This window comes from Dryobates pubescens, chromosome 36 (assembly GCF_014839835.1).
Source record: "Dryobates pubescens isolate bDryPub1 chromosome 36, bDryPub1.pri, whole genome shotgun sequence".
Classification (NCBI taxonomy): Eukaryota; Metazoa; Chordata; class Aves; order Piciformes; family Picidae; genus Dryobates; species Dryobates pubescens.
The window spans coordinates 7,005,746-7,025,706 of record NC_071647.1 but is presented as its reverse complement, the minus strand read 5'-3'; the positions used below and the strand labels follow the sequence as shown (position 1 = coordinate 7,025,706).

At 56.5% G+C, this 19,961-nt stretch overlaps 1 protein-coding gene across 1 annotated transcript in view; it reads left to right on the top strand.

Annotated features, from left to right (window-relative positions):
- The first annotated feature begins 4,874 nt into the window (after positions 1-4,874).
- The window catches only part of WNT3 (Wnt family member 3), a 75,701-nt gene continuing 60,614 nt past the window's right edge, over positions 4,875-19,961 (top strand). Inside the window, exon 1 of the mRNA XM_054176655.1 lies at positions 4,875-4,954. Coding sequence (XP_054032630.1) covers positions 4,875-4,954 — 80 coding nt within the window. The remainder of the gene's footprint in view (positions 4,955-19,961) is intronic.

Genomic DNA, 19,961 nt, shown 5'->3' with positions numbered 1-19,961 from the left:
AGATGCATTGGGCTGCCTGAGGTAGAATCACAGAGCTGTCAGGGCTGGAAGGGAGCTCAAGGCTCAGCCAGCCCCAAACCCCTGCCATGGGCAGGGACACCTCACACCACAGCAGGTTGCTCACAGCCACCTCCAGCCTGGCTGCAAACACCTCCAGGCAGGGGACAGCCACAGCCTCCCTGGGCAGCCTGTGCCAGAGTCTCCCCAGCCTCACTCTCAACAATTTCTTCCTCCTCTCCAGTCTCAGTCTCTCCTCTCCCAGCTCAAAGCCATTGTTCCTCAGCCTGGCACTCCCAGCCCTTGTCACAAGTCTCTCCCCAGCTCCCCTGCAGCCCTTCAGGTACTGAAATGCAGCTCTGAGGTCTCCCTGGAGCCTTCTCCTCTGCAGGCTGCACAGCCCCAGCTCTCCCAGCCTGGCCCCACAGGGGAGGCTCTGCAGCCTCTGAGCATCCAGCAGGTTATTAACTTGTATTTCTGTCCCTCAGAAACCTTTGCAGGGGGAGCTGGGGGCTGTGGCAGCTGGCAGAGGATGCCAGTGGCCTTGGGCCCCTAGGAAGAGGCAAAGAGAGGCTTACAAACATGTTCCCACTGGTGCCACCTTAGCTTCCTCGTGAGGGCAAACCTGCACACCTCCCACCAGCCCAGGCTGCTCAAGGCCTCATCCAGCCTGGCCTTGAGGGGGCATCCACAGCCTCCCTGGGCAACCTCTGCCACTGTCTCCCCAGCCTTACTCAGCTGACGCTGTCTGGGATTTATTTATTGATAGAATAGAATAGAATAGAATAGAATAGAATAGAATAGAATAGAATAGAATAGAATAGAATAGAATAGAATAGGCCAGGTTGGAAGAGACCTTCAAGATCATTGAGTCCAACCCATCAACCAATCCAACACCACCTGAACAACTAACCCATGGCACCAAGCACCCCATCAAGTCTCCTCCTGAACACCTCCAGGGATGGTGACTCCACCACCTCCCCAGGCAGCCCATCCCAATGGGCAATCACTCTCTCCGTATAGAACTTCTTCCTAACATCCAACCTAAACCTCCCCTGGCACAGCTTGGGACTGTATCCTCTTGTTCTGGTGCTGGGGGCCTGGGAGAAGAGACCAAGCTCTGCCTGTCTACAACCTCCCTGCAGGTAGTTGTAGAGAGCAATAAGGTCACCCCTGTCCTGCCCTGTGTGGCTTTTGGCATCATTTCTGCCCTTCACAAGGACTCCATGGCTGGGACACCTTCCTGCCTGCCTGCTCCCCTCTCACCAGGACAGAGGAAACCAGACTGTGCCCCTCCCCCATCCCACCCACCCCCTTGGAAAGCCTCCCCCTGGGCACTGCAGGGCTCACTGGAAGCTTGGAGCCAGCCTTGGCCGCGGGGCTCACCCCAGCACCCCAGAGGTCCTCCTGCAAGGGTCGGAGGTCACCTCCCTCCCCATCTGAAGACTCAGTTCTCTGCCTCACCCCCACCCTGAGCCCTCTTCATCCTCAGCCTGCAGAGCCTTGGCATGGCCAGGCACCAGCTGGGGAGGGGAGCTGAAAATCACCAACACAAAAAAACAACCAAACAATTTAAACCAAAAAGTTAAAAAAAATTAAAATTTGGGGGAAAAAAAAAAATTTAAAATTGTATTAAGGTATTTTTTTTTTAAATTGAGAAAAAAACAAAAGTGAAAACAAATAAAATAAAAATAGTTTTGAAAAAGTAAAGAAAGAAAATGAAAAGGTAAAAAAGAAACAAAAAAAATCAAAGAGAGAAAAAATTAAAATATTGCTGAGAAGGTGAAAAAAATAAAATGAAAAAGTAAAAAAGAAACAAAAAGTCAAAGAGACAAAAAATTAAAATGTTGACAAAGTGAAAAAATAAAATGAAAAAGTAAAAAAGAAACAAAAAATCAGAGACAAAAACTTAAAATATTGCTGAGAAAGTGGAAAAAATAAAATGAAAAAGTAAAAAACTAAACAAAAAGTCAGAGACAAAACATGAGGATTACAATTACAATTAAAAATAAAATTAAACCAGAAAAATTAAATGACAATGAAAAGGAAAAAAAATGCAAACCATTTAAAACACAACTTGAAAAGTTAAGAATCATTTTGAAAAAGGATGATAAAAAGAAATATGAAAATAATTGATTAAACTGCAAATAAAAATGTTTAAAATGTGAAAACTAAACAAAAAAATTCTAAAAATTAAACCATGCATTTTAAAAATTAATTAATATTTTTGTAAATGTTGACAAAAAAGGAAAACAAAAAAAAGAAAGCAAAAAATGAAAAATATGAACCCAAGACTTTAAAATTTTTAAACATAAATAAAATTAAAATAGAAATGAAATAAAAATGATTTTAAAAAAAACCACCCAAATTTAAATGAAGAAAATTAAGAGAATGAAGGAAAAAAATGAAAACAAAAATTAAAGACTAAAATTCATATTGTAAAGATGAAACAGACATTAAGACAAAAATAAAAAGAAAGGTATTGATTAAAAAATTTAAAATAAAGCAAAAAATGAAGCCAAAAAAGGAAAACAAAAATGAAAGACTAAAATTCAAATTGCAAAAGTGAAACAGATATTAAAATAAAAATAAAAATAAAAGTATTACTTAAAAATTTTTAAAGAAAGCAAAAATTAAGCTAAAAAATGAAAATAAAAATGAAAGACTAAAATTCAAACTGTAAAAAATGAACCAGACATTAAAACAAAAATAAAAATAAAAGTATTAATTTAAAAATTTAAAAGAAAGCAAAAATTAAGCCCAAAAATGAAAAGAAAAATAAAAATACAAATGGGAAAAAATTAAATAGCAAAAGAAAATATTAATAAAATTAAATATAAATTAAAGTGGACTTTTTAAAAAAAAAATTAAATAAACCTTTTAAAATTTCAAACACAAATTCAATTAAAAAAAGACTAAAAATTAATGCTAAAATGGAATGTTTAAAAATTTTAAATAAAGAATTAATTCGAACCAAAATTCACATAATAAAAAAAAAAACCAACAACCAAACAGCAAACCAAAAATTAAGCAAAAAATAAGCCAAAATTTCAAACAAATCTTTAAAACAATTAAAAGAGGAAACTAAAATTTTGCAAACAAAAGAAAACTTAAAGAAAACAAAATTCCAATGGCAGCGTTTCAAAAATTAGAACATGAATATAAAGGTTTTTAAAAAGCCAAATGAAGGCCAACATGAAACCAAAGGTTGAAAGAATGAAAACTTAAACTGACCCCCAAAAATTCAAAGAAAAATGAATGCCCAAAGGAAACAAAACAAAAAAAGAAAACAAAGGAAAATGAATGAAAAGAAAATAGAGAGTGCAAAAAGAGTGCAAAAAGTAAGGCAAAAAAAAAATGAACAAAAATAAAACCAATGGAAATAAAAATTCAAAGCAAAATGAGTGCAAAAATGCACCCCAATTTTTTTTTTATCCCTTAAAACATGAATTAAAACAAAAATAAAAATGGGCACCAAAATCTACTCCAAAATTGCAACCAATTCAACCAAAAGTAACAGAAAAAAGGAATGCGGAGTTTGGGCTAAAAATCAAAACAAATTAAAGCAAAGTGAACGCCCAAATTGAACCAAAATTTGAAGCAAATGAAAGGAAATTGATGCAAAGATTAAAAGGGAAATGAGGGCCAAAATGAAGGCAGAAATCAAACCAGATTAAAGCAAACGGAAAGCAAAGCAAAATCAGACATAAGGGAAAAATTAAGGCAAGCATTGACACAAATGAAAGCAAATGGAAAGAGAAAGGAAAGGCAAAATGAATGCCAGAATGGAAGCAGAAAAATTAAAACATGTCAAAGGAAATGAAAACTAAAATCCAAAATAATGGAGAAATTGAACCAAGCATGAAAAGAAAAGTGGAAGGCGAAATGAATGTCAGAATTCAGCACAAAGAGGGAAAGAAGAAAGAAAGAAAGAAAGAAAGAAAGAAAGAAAGAAAGAAAGAAAGAAAGAAAGAGAGAAAGAAAGAAAAAGAAAGAAAGAAAGAAGGAAGGAAAGAGGGAAAGAGGGAAAGAGAAAGAAAGAAAAAGGGAAAGAAAAAGAAGAAAGAAAGAAAAAGAGAGAAAGAAAAAGAAAGAGAAAGAAAGAAAGAAAGAAAGAAAGAAAGAAAGAAAGAAAGAAAGAAAGAAAGAAAGAAAGAAAGAAAGAAAGAAAGAAAGAAAGAAAGAAAGAAAGAAAGAAAGAAAGAAAGAAAGAAAGAAAGAAGAAAAATAAAGAAATAAAAACTTAAAATTAATTACAAAATTTAACCCCAAAATTTCCCAACAAAAGCAAAAAAAACGAAGCCCAAATTCTTCTTTCTTAAATTCCCCTCAATTTCCCCCAATTTCCCCCCCCCCATTTCCCCCCCCCCGCGCCCGCCGCTGCGCTGCGCTGCCCTGCGCGGTGCGGCGCGGGCTGCGGGCCGGGGGTCCGTGGCCGGGAGCCGGGGGAACAAAGTTGCGGTGCGGAGGGGGCAGGGCCGCGCCGGGCAGCGCCGCGCAGAGCCTCATCCCTCACCTTGCGCCGTGCGCGCTGATTGGCTGCGCGCTGACATCCCCGCGCCCTGCACTTTTTAACAGCCGCTTTGGGATGCGCCGCGGGGCCAGGGCTCGGCGAGGTGCGCGTCCGACCAGCCGGGGACGGCACCCGCAGCGCCGGGGGCTCGGCCGCGCTCTTGCGCTGGATTCTTGGGGTCGGGGTCGGTTCGGGTTTGATTTTTCCGGGGGGGGGAGGGGATTTTTTGGGGGGGGTGTTTGGTGTTGGGGTTTTTCGTTGGGGCTTGTTTTTTCCGCGGGAGGAGGCGGACTTGCCGCATCTCCGCACTTGATGTTGTGCTGCAAACTTCGCTGAGCTCCCCCCCGCGCAGCAGCCCGGACTGATGGATTGCCACCTGCTCGGACTAATTCTAGCTTTTCTCTTCGATGGCACAAAGGTCTTAGCCGGGTACCCAATCTGGTGGTAAGATGTTGGTTTTATTCTTCCCTCCCCCCATCCTCCTCCTCCTCCTCCTCCTCCTCCTCCCCACCTTCCCCTTCTTTCTGCGATCGATTAATGAATTAATTAATTACCGGCCACAGGCTCTGCCGAGGCTCCCGTCCCTTCCCCTTCACCCTTCGCCCTGCTGCGCGGCTGAGTCCAGGCGTGATTCCTTTTGGATCCGGGCAGGCAATGAGGGAAAAGTTTGGGGGGAGGGTTGCGAGAGGGGTGGTTGAGAAGGGCCGGGTCTGGGCTTCCCCTGGCGCTAATGGAGGCTTCCCAACCACTCTTAATTTCTCCATTTTCGGCACTGTAGCAAGAGGCATTTTTTGTTCCAGATGGAAAAAGGCTGCAGGGGTTCTCCTCCCGTGCGGTGGGGATTTGGTCTGTGGGATGAGGAGTCTGGAGCAGGCATTTGCTGCCTTCCCATCAAATTGTGACCAAGCCTTTAACGACAACAACAAATGATTGAAGATTAATTCCGTTCCCCTCTTGGCTGCTGCAGTTTTTGGGGGGCTTCTTTCCCCTCTTCTTTTGTTGCCTTTCTGTCATAGGCGAATTTGAAGCCCTGCAAAGAAGCTGGGAAAGCCCAAATGGCACCTGGGGGGGGGTGCGGAAACAACAGCAAAACAACAAAACCAAACCAAAACCAAACCCAAACCGAGCAAATATTGCTCAGGAAAATTCCTCCCCGGGTGGATTTCGTTCTGTGCTATTAGCGGTGGAGATGTCACTTCTCGCCTCGCCCCAACAATGGGGCGAGCATTTTAAGCCCGAGGAATCGGTTCCGACCTCGAACGTGGCTGAGAAGTGACCTGAGCTGAGCTGTCTGAAAGGCATTTGAAGGAATCTCAAAGCCATATCTGAACAACAAGAAAGAAATAAAAGCGGCACGGGGAGCCCTGGGGAAGGGCAGAGGCACAATAAAGCGTTTCAGGTCCTCTGGACTACAGCAGCCAGCGAGTTGCATAACCCAGAATTTCAGCTCCTTGCTCTGCCCAGGGGCTGGGATTTCTGCCTGGAATATCCCTGGCTGAGCCCTGCTGGGTGCCAGGTAGGGGCTGCAGCCCTGGGGGTCTGCAGGGCGAGGCAGGGAGGTGTTGGGGGTCGGTGCTGCTGGGGGGCTCGGGTGGTTTTCGCCTTTCCAGAAAAGTCCTTTTCTTCTTCCTCTTCTTCTTCTTCTTCTTGTTTTCAATCATGAGTGAATCAGATCCTTTCAGCGCCAACATGGAGATGGCAAGAAGTAGGTGGGAGTGAACTTGGGAAGGGGCTGCCATGTCTGGGGGTATTTAGACGCCAGAAGGGCAAAGCTCGATTTCATTTTAAATCGTCTCGCTTCTTGCCGTGGAGGTTGGGAACGAAAATGAGCAGTGCCGGGGGAGCACAATGAGAAGTCCACGCTCAGGAGGCATTTAAAAGCCACCAGGTTCATGAAATGGCTAAATCACAGCAGGTTTTCCCGAAGAATTAGCCGATCTCCTCGCCCTGAGCATGGCTGCCCCAACTTCGGGAGCTGAGCCCGGGGGCAGGGGAGCCCGGGGGCAGGGGAGCCCGGGGGCAGGGGAGCCCGGGGGCAGCATCGCTCTGCGTCCTCCCAGCCCTTGTCTCCTTCTCCGGGCACCGGCGCGGCTGAACGGGGGCGGTGCGGTGGGTAGGACAGCTCGGAACTGCCTGGCTTGGCTCTAAAGGCACAGCTCTGCGTGGGGCACTGATACCTTGGCATGACATCAGCTCTCCCAGGGTCTCTCCAGCTCCTGCCCTGCCTCGGGCTTTGATATCCATCCGGATTTAACGCCCTGATCAAGGAGGCTTCGGGCTCCCAGGGCGAGGGAACGAAATCTTCCCGAGCTGAAGGTCTGGGTTTTCCCCGGGAAGCAAAATCCGTCCCCGGGAGCAAAATGCCTCTCCCTGCTCTCTGGAGAAGACAGCAGACAGGTGTCTGCCCCACTCCCTGCCTGCCCCCACAGCCCTAGCAGCTCACCTGCGAGGAACAATACAGAGGCCGTGTGAGACGCAAACACCAGGGGCACGGCGAGCAGCATCCAGGGAAAGCAGGGAGCCGAGCAGGCTCTCCGCAGGATTTCCTTCCACGGAGCCTCGGCTTCAGGTTTTGTGGAGATTGTGGCAAAAGCAGAGCGCCAGAGGCTGCACTGCGCTGAGGGGAGGGCAGGAGGTGCCCCTCGGAGGGCTGAGGAGCTGTCGAAACCGGCACCGGGCTTTAGAGGGTTCCTGAAGCTGAGGGAGCAGAGGGCAGAAATATCTGGGCCAGGGCTCCCCGAGTGCTCCACAGACACAATGCTGCCCGCAGCACAGCGAGCTCAGCACCTCCTGCAGCCCCACTGCAGCCTTTGGGTGTCTGCTGCCTGGAGCTGGGCTCTCAGCACAGTGTGTGCTGGGAGAAATGCTCTGCAAACAGCAGCCTTTTCCCAGCCCTCTCCTGATCCTCTGATCCTCCGGCAGGTACAGAGCAGACTTGGGGGGATGGGTCTCACCTGCAGGGCTCAACACGTCCCAGAACAGAGGGAGGGAAGCAAGGATGAGGCACAGCACCAGCCCAGCTCCTGTGCTGGGCTCCTGTAGCCCTCCAGACCCCTCTGGACCAGAGGCTGTCCAGCTCCAGACCCCTCTGGACCAGAGGCTGTCCAGGCTTCCTGACCCTCAGCTAAATCTCTCTCTGATAAATGGGAGACCTGCAGCCCCCCCGCTGATCCTGCAGCCCCCCCACTGATCCTGCAGCCCCCCTACTGATCCTGCAGCCCCCCCAGCCTGCTGACAGGCAGTCCCTGGTCCTGCTGCTGAGACCTCCCTCGGGGTCTTTCTCCTGTGGAGAGAATATTTTGGCAGCCAAATCCCGAGGGATTGCTCCTGAGGGGGGTGTGAATGGGGGAATGTTCTTTGCTGTAGCAGGGAGGAAGCACCTGAAGGTGCAGGGGGAGCAGGGGTGCAGGGCTGGGGGCTGGGGGCTGGGTGCTGGGGAAGCTGGGTGCTGGGGGGGGCTGGAGCAGCCAGGCGGCTCCGAGGCGCAGGCAGACAATGCCCAAGCATGGCACCGGTGACAGCCTGGTGGAAGGGATGAGAGCAAAGAGATGGAGCTGCTGAGGGCTGCCCCTGAGGGGTGCCTGGAGTGCAGGGCCAGGGCAGGATTCTGCCCATCTGGTCAACTCACCCAGAGAGAGCACAGCCCAGCAGCTGCCCTGCAGCCTGCTCACCATCATCTTGCAGGGTGGATGCTGCCCCTGGCCTCGGTGGGGTCATCTTGTGTGGAAGGCAGGGAGGCTGGAGCCAGCAGCTCCTGGTGTGAGGGCAGGCTGGGCAGAGGGCAGCAGAAGGGAAGGACTTCATGGTGCCAATACAGACCTGCAATGTCCAGGCTGGCTGGTGGCTGCTGGAGTCACTCTGCTGCAGAGACAAGAGAAGGGTTTGCAGTCCAGCCTGTTGGATTGTAGCAGCCCCCTGGGACACTATCCTGTCCCCAGGCAACTGGCACCAGCCCAGGCAATGCCTGAGCAAGGCCCAGGAGTGGCCCAGGAGTAGCCCAGACTGAGATGCAACCTTCAGGGGTGGTATTTTTCCATAGGCCTTCTTCACAGGCTTCCATCCTATGACAGCAGTGCAGAGGAACAAATGGAGCACAGCTGGGGAAAGGTCATCTAAACCCTGCCTGCCAGAGTGCTGACAAGGGCAGCTGGAGCCAACAAAAGCTCCCTCAGATACCTGTCCAGCACTTCTGCTGCTGCTGAAAGAGGGCCAGAGAAGGGAGAGCTGGAGAGCTCTGTGGTGATGCCACAGAGAGCAGGGCTGCTGCTCCTCCTGACCTGCCAGGGGTGGCATGGATGGAAGCAAAGTGGGCAGCAGGCCCACGCCTGGCACCCCAGCCCCACAGACCACGGTTATGGGGCATGCCAAGAGGCTCCTGAGGTGGCAGCAGCAGGGCTGGTGGTGGCAGCAATCTCACCTGCAGCCATGTCCTTCATTGCCAATGGCAGCCTGGGGAACAGAGCGAGTCTGAGTCACTGGGGATCAAGGTATGAAGGATGGCTGCAAGCAGTGAACAGACAGACTGATGGATGTGCCCTCAGCTTTCTGGGAGTGTCCTGAGACTCATTCAGGTGAAAATCTAGCCCACAGGCAGGGCTGTGGCAGTGCTGGGCAAGGCAACAAGCAGAAATTGCTCCCAGGATGTGAATACCTCTGTAGGGGCTGAAGAAGACAGTCAGGGAGAGAACTCCACCCAGCAGCTGAGAATGAACTCCAAAGGCTCTCCCCCTGCACCAGCAGCATTTGGCAAGAAGCTCTGAGCAGCCTGGAGAGCAGAGGCAGCTCTGGAGTCATTGGTGCAAGCAGGGAGCAAAACCTTCAGCCCCACTCCTCTCACTGCTCCTCAAGACAGCTCTGGGAGGTCACTGCCCACGCCTGTGGCTCTCACCCTGGGCATTGCCCACCCAGCAGTCCTTGGCCTCCTAGCAACTGGAAGAGAGGTTGTGGAGCCTCCTTCTCTAGAGAGCTTCAAGATCCACCTGGATGTGTTCCTCTGTCACCTGCCCTGGGTGATCCTGCTCTGGCAGGGGGGTTGGACTCAATGACCTCCAGAGGTCCCTTCCATTCCCCTGGTGTGCTGAGAATGGCTTCCTGCATCAGAGTCACAGAATGGTTGGGTTGGAAGGGACCTGAAAGCTCTTCCAGTGCCAGCCCCTGCCATGGGCAGGGACCCCTCCACCAGCCCAGGCTCCTCAAGGCCTCATCCAGCCTGGCCTTGAACACCTCCAGGCAGGGGACAGCCACAGCCTCCCTGGGCAGCCTGTGCCAGAGTCTCCCCAGCCTCACTCTCCACAATTTCTTCCTCCTCTCCAGTCTCAGTCTCTCCTCTCCCAGCTCAAAGCCATTGTTCCTCAGCCTGGCACTCCCAGCCCTTGTCACAAGTCTCTCCCCAGCTCCCCTGCAGCCCTTCAGGCACTGCAAGGCTGCTCTGAGGTCTCCCTGGAGCCTTCTCCTCTGCAGGCTGCACAGCCCCAGCTCTCCCAGCCTGGCCCCACAGGGGAGGCTCTGCAGCCTCTGAGCATCCAGCAGGTTATTAACTTGTATTTCTGTCCCTCAGAAACCTTTGCAGGGGGAGCTGGGGGCTGTGGCAGCTGGCAGAGGATGCCAGTGGCCTTGGGCCCCTAGGAAGAGGCAAAGAGAGGCTCACAAACATGTTCCCACTGGTGCCACCTTAGCTTCCTTGTGAGGGCAAACCTGCCACGGAACCATCTGCGTGCAGGCACAGCCTGAGGTGACAGCTAACCTCCTGCCCTCTGCCTGCCAGGGGCTGCCCCTGCTGGGGTGAGCAGGAGGCTTCCTTCTCTTGGCTCTCCATCCCCTGAAGGCTCCAAACCTTCCTGTCCCACAGTCTCTGTGCTCTGCTAGGGGCTGGTGGCCCTCAGAGCCTCATTCCAAAGGAATCAGAGCAGAGTGCAGCATCAGCCCCCCGAGAGAGTGCCCTGCTGCTCACCCAGCAGCTGTGGCACAGCAGGAGGCAAAAGCCCCCAGGAGTCATCTCCCTGCAGCTCAAAATGCAGCCAGGCCTGGGGCAAAATGCCTGAGGTGAGGCTGGGGTTTGCCAGTGGCAGCTGCTGACCCTTGCCAAGCGAGCCCAGAGCTGCTGCCCTGGCTCCTGCTCTGGCACATGGAGCCAAACCACCTCCACCACAGCCTGCACTGGCACAGGAGGCTCTGAACTGCAAGGGCTGAGGAGGAAAGCACAGCTCGCCTGCTGCTGGGGGCTGCTGGGCACTGCCACAGGCTGCTGGGCACTGCTGGGGGCTGCTGGGCACTGCCACAGGCTGCTGGGCACTGTCACAGGCTGCTGGGTGCTGCTGGGTGCTGCTGCTGGGCACTGCCACAGGCTGCTGGGGGCTGCTGGGCACTGCTACAGGCTGCTGGGTGCTGCTGGGTGCTGTTGGTTGTTGCCACAGGCTGCTGGGTGCTGCTGGGTGCTGTTGGTTGTTGCCACAGGCTGCTGGGTGCTGTTGGGTGCTGCTGGGTGCTGTTGGTTGTTGCCACAGGCTGCTGGGTGCTGTTGGGCACTGCAACAGGCTGCTGGGTGCTGTTGGGTGCTGCTGGGTACTGTCACAGGCTGCTGGGTGCAGGGCAGATTTGGGTTTGGCATCAGAGGACGCTCTTCCCCATGAGGGTGGTGAGACACTGGCACAGGCTGCCCAGGGGGGTGGTGGAAGCCTCTGCTCTGCAGACGTTCAAGCTCAGCCTTGCTGTGGCCCTGAGCTGCCTGCTCCAGCTGGAGCTGCCCCTGCTGCCTGCAGGGGTTGGACCAGGGGACCCTGGAGGGTGCCCTCTGCCACGGTGTGTCTGTGGTTCTGCAGAGCGCTTCTGTCCTTCAGGCAGAGCTCTGAGACCCTTCCTGGAGCTGAGCTGGATGGCTTTGCAGCTGACCTGCAGCCCCCCAGCAACCTGTGGCTGCCCAGACCCCTCCTGACCAAGCAGGGTTTGCTCCTCGTGTGAAGCCTTTGCTCAGAACCAGGGCAGCCCCGGCCTGAGGGACCCCACGGCAGGGCACCGGCACCGCAGAGGCTGCTTCTGCCCCCCAGGAGCCTCAGCCTGGCGCTGCCTGTGGGGCGCTGGGGATGATGGCTGTGGGGCGCTGGGGATGATGGCTGTGGGGCACTGGGGATGCTGGCTGTGGAGTGCTGGGGTTGCAGGCTGTGGGGTGCTGGGGTTGCAGGCTGTGGGGCGCTGGGGATGCCGGCTGTGGGGCGCTGGGAATGCCGGCTGTGGGGTGCTGGGGATGCTGGCTGTGGGGCACTGGGGATGATGGCTGTGGGGCGCTGGGGTTGCAGGCTGTGGGGCGCTGGGGATGCTGGCTGTGGGGCGCTGGGGATGATGGCTGTGGGGTGCTGGGAATGCTGGCTGTGGGGCACTGGGGATGATGGCTGTGGGGCGCTGGGGTTGCAGGCTGTGGGGCGCTGGGGATGCTGGCTGTGGGGCGCTGGGAATGCCGGCTGTGGGGTGCTGGGGATGATGGCTGTGGGGCGCTGGGGTTGCAGGCTGTGGGGCGCTGGGGATGCTGGCTGTGGGGCGCTGGGAATGCCGGCTGTGGGGTGCTGGGGATGATGACTGTGGGGCGCTGGGGATGATGACTGTGGGGCGCTGGGGTTGCAGGCTGTGGGGCGCTGGGGATGCTGGCTGTGGGGCGCTGGGGATGATGGCTGTGGGGCGCTGGGGATGCAGGCTGTGGGGCGCTGGGGATGATGGCTGTGGGGTGCTGGGGATGCTGGCTGTGGGGCGCTGGGGATGCTGGCTGTGGGGTGCTGGGGATGCTGGCTGTGGGGCACTGGGGATGATGGCTGTGGGGCGCTGGGGATGCCGGCTGTGGGGCGCTGGGGATGCTGGCTGTGGGGCGCTGGGGATGCTGGCTGTGGGGTGCTGGGGATGCCGGCTGTGGGGTGCTGGGGATGATGGCTGTGGGGCGCTGGGGATGCTGGCTGTGGGGTGCTGGGGATGCTGGCTGTGGGGCACTGGGGATGATGGCTGTGGGGTGCTGGGGATGATGGCTGTGGGGCGCTGGGGATGCTGGCTGTGGGGCGCTGGGGATGCCGGCTGTGGGGTGCTGGGGATGCTGGCTGTGGGGCGCTGGGGATGCTGCCTTGCAGTGCACAGCAGCACTCACCTGGCTGTGTGCAGGATGCAGCTCCACAGCCCAGCAGCAGCTCTGCGCTTGGTGCTGAGCACAGGAAGAGAGCTCCCAGCTGGGCTCAGCTCACACACCAGGAGCTGTGTGCTGGGCGGGGCCGGGCCGGGCTGGGCAGGGCTGGGCAGGGCTGGGCAGAGCTGTGCTGTGCTGGGCTGTGCTGGGCCGGGCCGGGCCGGGCTGTGCTGGGCTGGGCTGGGCTGTGCTGGGCTGGGCTGGGCTGGGCAGGACTATGCTGTGCTGGGCTGTGCTGTGCTGGGCTGGGCTGTGCTGTGCTGGGCTGGGCTGGGCTGGGCTGGACAGGACTATGCTGTGCTGGGCTGTGCTGTGCTGGGCTGGGCTGTGCTGGGCTGGGCTGGACAGGACTATGCTGTGCTGGGCTGTGCTGTGCTGGGCTGGGCTGGGCTGTGCTGTGCTGGGCTGGGCTGGGCTGGGCTGGACAGGACTATGCTGTGCTGGGCTGTGCTGTGCTGTGCTGGGCTGGGCTGTGCTGTGCTGGGCTGTGCTGGGCTGGGCTGGACAGGACTATGCTGTGCTGGGCTGTGCTGTGCTGTGCTGGGCTGGGCTGTGCTGTGCTGGGCTGTGCTGGGCTGGGCTGGACAGGACTATGCTGTGCTGGGCTGTGCTGTGCTGGGCTGGGCTGGGCTGTGCTGGGCTGTGCTGGGCAGGGCTGTGCTGGGCTGTGCTGGGCAGGGCTGGGCTGGGCTGGGCAGGGCTGTGCTGTGCTGTGCTGGGCAGGGCAGGGCTTTGCTGTGCTGGGCTGGGCTGTGCTGGGCTGTGCTGTGCTGGGCTGGGCTGGGCTGTGCTGGGCTGTGCTGGGCTGTGCTGGGCTGTGCTGTGCTGGGCTGGGCTGGGCTGTGCTGGGCTGTGCTGGGCTGGGCAGGGCTGTGCTGTGCTGGGCAGGGCTGTGCTGTGCTGGGCAGGACTGGGCTGTGCTGGGCAGGACTGGGCTGTGCTGGGCTGGGCTGGGCAGGACTGGGCTGTGCTGGGCTGGGCTGGGCTGTGCTGGGCTGGGCTGTGCTGGGCTGGGCTGGGCTGTGCTGGGCTGGGCTGGGCTGGGCAGGGCTGGGCTGGGCTGTGCTGTGCTGGGCTGGGCAGGACTGGGCTGTGCTGGGCAGGACTGGGCTGTGCTGGGCTGGGCTGTGCTGGGCTGGGCTGTGCTGTGCTGGGCAGGACTGTGCTGTGCTGGGCTGTGCTGTGCTGGGCTGGGCTGTGCTGGGCAGGGCTGGGCTGGGCAGGGCTGGGCTGGGCTGTGCTGGGCTGGGCTGGGCAGGACTGGGCTGGGCTGGGCAGGACTGGGCTGTGCTGGGCTGGGCTGTGCTGTGCTGTGCTGTGCTGTGCTGTGCTGGGCTGGGCTGTGCTGGGCTGGGCTGGGCTGGGCTGTGCTGGGCTGGGCTGTGCTGTGCTGTGCTGTGCTGTGCTGGGCTGGGCTGGGCTGGGCTGGGCTGGGCTGGGCTGGGCTGGGCTGTGCTGGGCTGGGCTGGGCTGGGCTGTGCTGGGCTGGGCAGGGCTGGGCTGGGCTGTGCTGGGCTGGGCTGTGCTGGGCTGTGCTGGGCTGGGCTGTGCTGGGCTGTGCTGTGCTGGGCAGGGCTGTGCTGTGCTGGGCAGGACTGGGCTGTGCTGGGCAGGACTGGGCTGTGCTGGGCTGGGCTGGGCTGTGCTGTGCTGTGCTGGGCTGGGCAGGGCTGGGCTGGGCAGGGCTGTGGTGGGCTGGGCTGGACTGGGCAGGGCTGTGCTGGGCTGGGCAGGGCTGGGCTGGGCTGGGCAGGGCTGGGCTGGGCTGGGCTGGGAGCAGGGGTGTGGGCAGCAGGCTGAGGGCAGCTGTCAATCTCTCCTTGGCCTTGGGGCAGCTGTGTGGAGAAGTGAGAGGTGTGAAGAAAGCAGAGTGACCAGGGAGAGCTTCCAGGATGGCAGAGCTCTGGGACATGTGGCTCAGCAGCAAGGGTGGTGGGACCTGAGCTCCTTTGGGCTGGCCAAGAGCAGATTGAGGAGACAGCAGCAGCTTAAGGCTTCTGGAAGGGCTCTGCCAATGTGGACTCCATCTTCACTGTGCAGTGCCAGACCACAGAGCAGAGGGCAGCTGCCACAGGCTGGAAGTTCCAAGGTTCCTGAAGCCAGGTGGTGATGAGCCAGGGGCTCATGGAGCAGGGGAGGTGCTGGCCTTGGCCATTCCCAGGACTCTGCTGCACAGAGCCCAGGCCAGCCTGGGCTGGTGCTGGGCAGTGTCCTGCTCCCAGCAGGTGCTTGGGAGAGAGACCTGCAGGGATCCTCTCAGCCATCACTGTGGCAGTGGTGCATCCTCTGCTGAGGCCAGGAGCTGTGCTGCAGGAGACCATCACAGAACCATAGAATGGTTTTGTTTGGAAGGGATCTTACAGATCATTTGCTCCAAGCCCAGGGACACCTCCAGCCAGCCCAGCTTGCTCCAGGCCTCATCCAACCAGGCCTTGAACACCCCCAGGGAGGAGGCAGCCACAGCCTCCCTGGGCAGCCTGTGCCAGAGCCTCAGCAGCCTCCTACTGCAGAGCTTCTTCCTCAGCTCCACTCTGTCCCTGCTCTGCCTCAGCTCCAAACCCTTTCCCCTTGGCCTGGCTCAGACCCCCTCGGGAAAAGTCTCTCTGCAGCCTTCCTGCAGGATCCCTTCAGCTCCTAGCAGCAGCTCTGAGGTCTCCCTGGAGCCTTCTCCTCTGCAGGCTGCACAGCCCCAGCTCCCTCAGCCTGTGCTCCCAGCAGAGCTGCTCCAGCCCATCCCCAGAGTCTAAGGAGGAGGTTTGGGACCCTGAGCACATCTAAGCAGCTCCCATCCCTGTGCCAGCCCCTGGCTTACAGTGGCAGCAGATGGCACAACACACAGGTGCCAAGCTGGTGGTCACTGCTGCCACCCCTGCCATGTGCTGCACATCCTCTGTGCCTTCAGCTGAAGCTGTAGCTCAAGCCTCTCTCTTGGCCCTGCTGCTCTGCAGCCCCTGCCATGCAGTCCCTGCTCTGCTGGCTGTGGGAGCCAAGGAGAGATGCCAGAGTGCCTCCAGCCCTCCCTGCAGGCACAGGGCAGCCCTGAGCCCTCTCAGGACCTGGCTCTGTGTCTCAATCCCTTTTCAATGCCACCTTCAGTGGCACTCTGAGGGCATTGGCTTTCCACAGCTGTCCTGGAGGCCACATGAACACTGCCTGAGCTCTCCAGGGCTGGTGAGCAGGGGGCAGGAGGTTCTCTTCCACCTGACATCAGTGGTGCTCCTCAGTGATGCTTGGCTTCTCCTGCCAAGTCAAAGTTGAAGGTAAACTGTTGGAGTGGGGCTGGGAAGCAGGGGAAATGCCCAGGCAGCCAGCTCTGAGCAGCTGCAGAACAAAACTGAGCTACAGCCCAGCACAGATCAGAGAACTGTGCTGCAGCTGGGGAAGTGCAGCTGCACTGCAGAGCTCTTCCAGCTGTCTCTCATGGGCTCAGCTGGGCAATGCCTTCAGCTGGCAGCTCAGGCTCTGCAGCTCAGCAGCAGGTAGCCCAACCACGACTCTGGCACAGGCTGCCCAGGGAGGCTGTGGCTGCCTCCTGCCTGGAGGTGCTCAGGGCCAGGCTGGATGAGGCCCTGAGCAGCCTGGGCTGGGGGAGGTGTCCCTGCCCATGGCTGGGGGCTGGCACTGGAAGAGCTTTCAGGTCCCTCCCAACACAACCATTCTGTGACTCTCTGAATTGCTTTGGGATTTCTCTCTCAAGAATTTCTTCCTCATCTCCAGTCTCAATCTCCTCTCTAGCAGCTCAAAGCCATTGTCCCCCCAAAACCAGACCCCAAGCACCACATCCAAACCACCTTCTAACACCTCCAGGCTTGGGGACTCCACCACCTCCCTGGGCAGCCTCTGCCAGTGCCTGACCACTCCTGCTGGGGAAAAATTCTTCCTCCTGTCCAGTCTGAGTCTCCCCAGTGGCAGCCTGGGGCCATTCCCTCCTCTTCTGTCACTAACTGCCTGTGAGCAGAGACCAGCAGCAGCCTCTCACAACCTCCTGTCAGGCAGCTGCAGGCAGCCAGGAGCTCTGCCCTCAGCCTCCTCTGTCCCACACTGACCATCCCCAGCTCCTTCAGTCCCTCTCCAGCAGATTTCTTCTCCAGGCCCTTCCCCAGCTCCCAGCCCTGCCCTGGCTCCAGCACCTCCACAGCTCTCTGGCATTGAGTGCCCAAACTGGACACAGCCCTCCAGGTGTGGCCTGCCCAGAGCTGAGCCCCAGGGGACAGTCCCCTCCCTGCCCCTCTGGACACAGCATTGCTGAGCCCAGCCAGGAGGCCTTTGGCTCTCTTGGCCCCCTGGGCACACTGCTGGCTCCTGTTCAGCTGCTTGGCCATCAGCACCCCCAGGTCCCTTCCTGCCAGCAGCTTTCCAGGCACACTGCCCCAGGCCTGGAGCATTGCTGGGGGTTGCTGTGCCCCAAGGGCAGGCCCTGCTTGCAGCTCCTCCTGGGAGTGCTGGCCATGGATCCAGCGTCTCCAAGCCCCTCTGCAGAGCCTCCCTGCCCTCCTGCAGATCAATGAGGAGTTTCCCCTGGAACACCAAACCTGCTGGTCCCTGGGGAGCGCTCCTGCAGCTGCCTTGCTGCGAGCAGGACAGAAGCAGCTTTGATGAGAACATTTGCTGTGACAAAGGAGCCAAACTCTTCCTAATTCCTCTCCTGCAGACAGCTTTCCTGACCTGCTAATTTGCCAATTTGTCTCTTTCACAGTTCTCTGAGCCTGCCTGCTTTTAATTAACCTTACCAATCTAATCAAGCCTCACTGGCAGCCCTCCCACTGCCTGCACCTTGCATTGCTGCAGCAGAAACACTTCCCCTGAGCCCCCTGAGCCCTGCCTGGGCTCAGGACCAGAGACCTGCCCCAACCTTTGCAGCAGATGGACCTCCAAGGCCAGGCCAGGAGGGGTTGGTGCTGGGAGATAAAATCTTGACTCATTTGTTCTCATTCTGACCTCATCTCTGTGCCTTGCTCTCCAAGTTCAACCCTTCAGTGCCTCACAGCCATCTGCTTGCCTTGCAGTCACTGTCTAGAGCTTGGGAAGAATGGTAATGAAGAATCATAGACCCATGGAACTGTGGAGGCTGGAAGAGGCCTCTGAGGTCAGCAAGTCCAACTGCTCACCCAGAGCTCACAATCCACCAGTGCTGCTGAGCCACTGCCACTGAAGCCCAGCCCTCAGCACCACAGCCCAGTGGCTTTTAAGCATCCCCAGGGATGGGGACAGCACCACCCCCCTGGGCAGCCTGGGCCAGTGCCTGAGAACCCTTGGTGGGAAGAAACTCTTCCTAATGTCCAACCTGAACCTCCCCTGGCACTACTTGAGGCTGTGTCCTCTTGTCCTGGCTCTTGCTGCATGCAGTAAGAGACCAACTCCCACTCGTCACAACTCCTTTGAGGTAGCTGCAGAGGGCAAGGAGGTCTCCCTCAGCCTCCTCCTCTCCAGACTGAACCCCAAGGTCCCTCAGCTGCTCCTCCCCAGCCCTGCTCTCCAGACCCTTTCCCAGCTCTGCTGCTCTTCTCTGGCCCTGCTCCAGCCTCTCAATGTCCTTCTGGCAGTGAGGGGCCCCAAAACTGACCCCAGGATCCAAGGTGTGGCCTCAGCAGTGGGGAGCAGTGGGGGACAATCCCTGCCCCAGTCCTGCTGGGCAGAAACCCCCACAGTGATCCTTAAAAAAGGTCACAGGGACCTCCCAGCTCCAGTGGGCTCCCAACAAGTGCCACTCAGCTCCTTAGTCCTTCCCCCTTAGTCCTTCCTCCTTAGTCCTTCCTCCTCTCCTGCCACTGGTGGCAGGTGGCCTTAGGGACTCTGCCATGCTTGCAGTGTGGAGTTGCCTTGCAGATGAGTTTCTGGTTTGCTCCTTGGACCATGGTGGTCAGACCAGGCCAATGGTCTCAGCAGAGAGCCTGCAGCTCATCATAGAACCACAGAATTGTCAGGGCTGGAAGGGAGCTCAAGGCTCAGCCAGCCCCAACCCCCTGCCATGGGCAGGGACACCTCACACCACAGCAGGTTGCTCACAGCCACCTCCAGCCTGGCTGCAAACACCTCCAGGCAGGAGGCTGCCACCACCTCCCTGGGCAGCCTGTGCCAGGCTCTCACCACCCTCCTGGGGAACAACTTCTCCTCACAGCCAATCTCAATCTCCCCACTTCTGGTTTGGCTCCATTTGTTCATCTGCAGGCACAGTGCAGCTGGGGCCAGGCTCAGCTGCAGGAGTCCCACTGCAGGCTCCAGCCCAGACTGCAGCCAGCAGCAGGGGTGTCTCATGCTGCAGCCATGCAGTTCCCTCTCACCAGTGATCTGTTCCAAGCCTGATTTCCCAGAACATGGCCAGCAGGGCAGGGAGGGGATTCTGCCCCTCTGCTCCACTCTGCTGAGACCACAGCTGGAGCTCTGGGGCCAGCTCTGGAGCCTCTGTGCCAGGAAGGATCTGGAGGGGCTGGAAGGTGTCCAGAGCAGGGCCAGGAGGAGGAGCAGAGGGCTGGAGCTGCTCTGCTGTGAGCACAGCCTGAGGGAGTTGGGGTTGTGCAGGCTGGAGAGGAGAAGGCTCCCAGGAGACCTCATTGTGGCCTTCCAGGATCTGCAGAGGGCTGCAGGAAAGCTGGGGAGGGACTTTTGGGGGTGTCAGGGAGGGATAGAACTGGGGGGATGGAGCAGACCTGGATGTGGGGAGATTGAGATTGGCTGTGAGGAAGAAGTTGTTGCCCAGGAGGGTGGTGAGAGCCTGGCACAGGCTGCCCAGGGAGGTGGTGGAAGCCTCCTGCCTGGAGGTGTTTGCAGCCAGGCTGGAGGTGGCTGTGAGCAACCTGCTGTGGTGTGAGGTGTCCCTGCCCATGGCAGGGGGTTGGGGCTGGCTGAGCCTTGAGCTCCCTTCCAGCCCTGGCAGCTCTGTGGCTCTGTGTCTCTGACTGCTGCTGCTGTCAATATTTGCAGGGTTTTCTTTTCACTGTTGCAAGAGATTTCCAGTTGCCTTTTGAATTCCTGATCATTGCAGTTTTTGTTCTCTGGCCTGGCTGTCTTTGCCAGCCCAGCACCTCTGGGAAGTGATTAATGAAGGGTTTGTAGTGACAGGCTGTGAGAATGGATTGGAGCTGGAAGAGAGGAGATTGAGACTGGAGATGAGGAAGAAATTCTTTGGAGTGAGGCTGGGGAGGCTCTGGCACAGGCTGCCCAGGGAGTCTGTGGCTGCCTCCTGCCTGGAGGTGCTCAAGGCCAGGCTGGATGAGGCCCTGAGCAGCCTGGGCTGGGGGAGGTCCCTGCTCATGGCTGGGGGCTGGAACTGGCTGAGCTTTAGGGTCCCTTCCA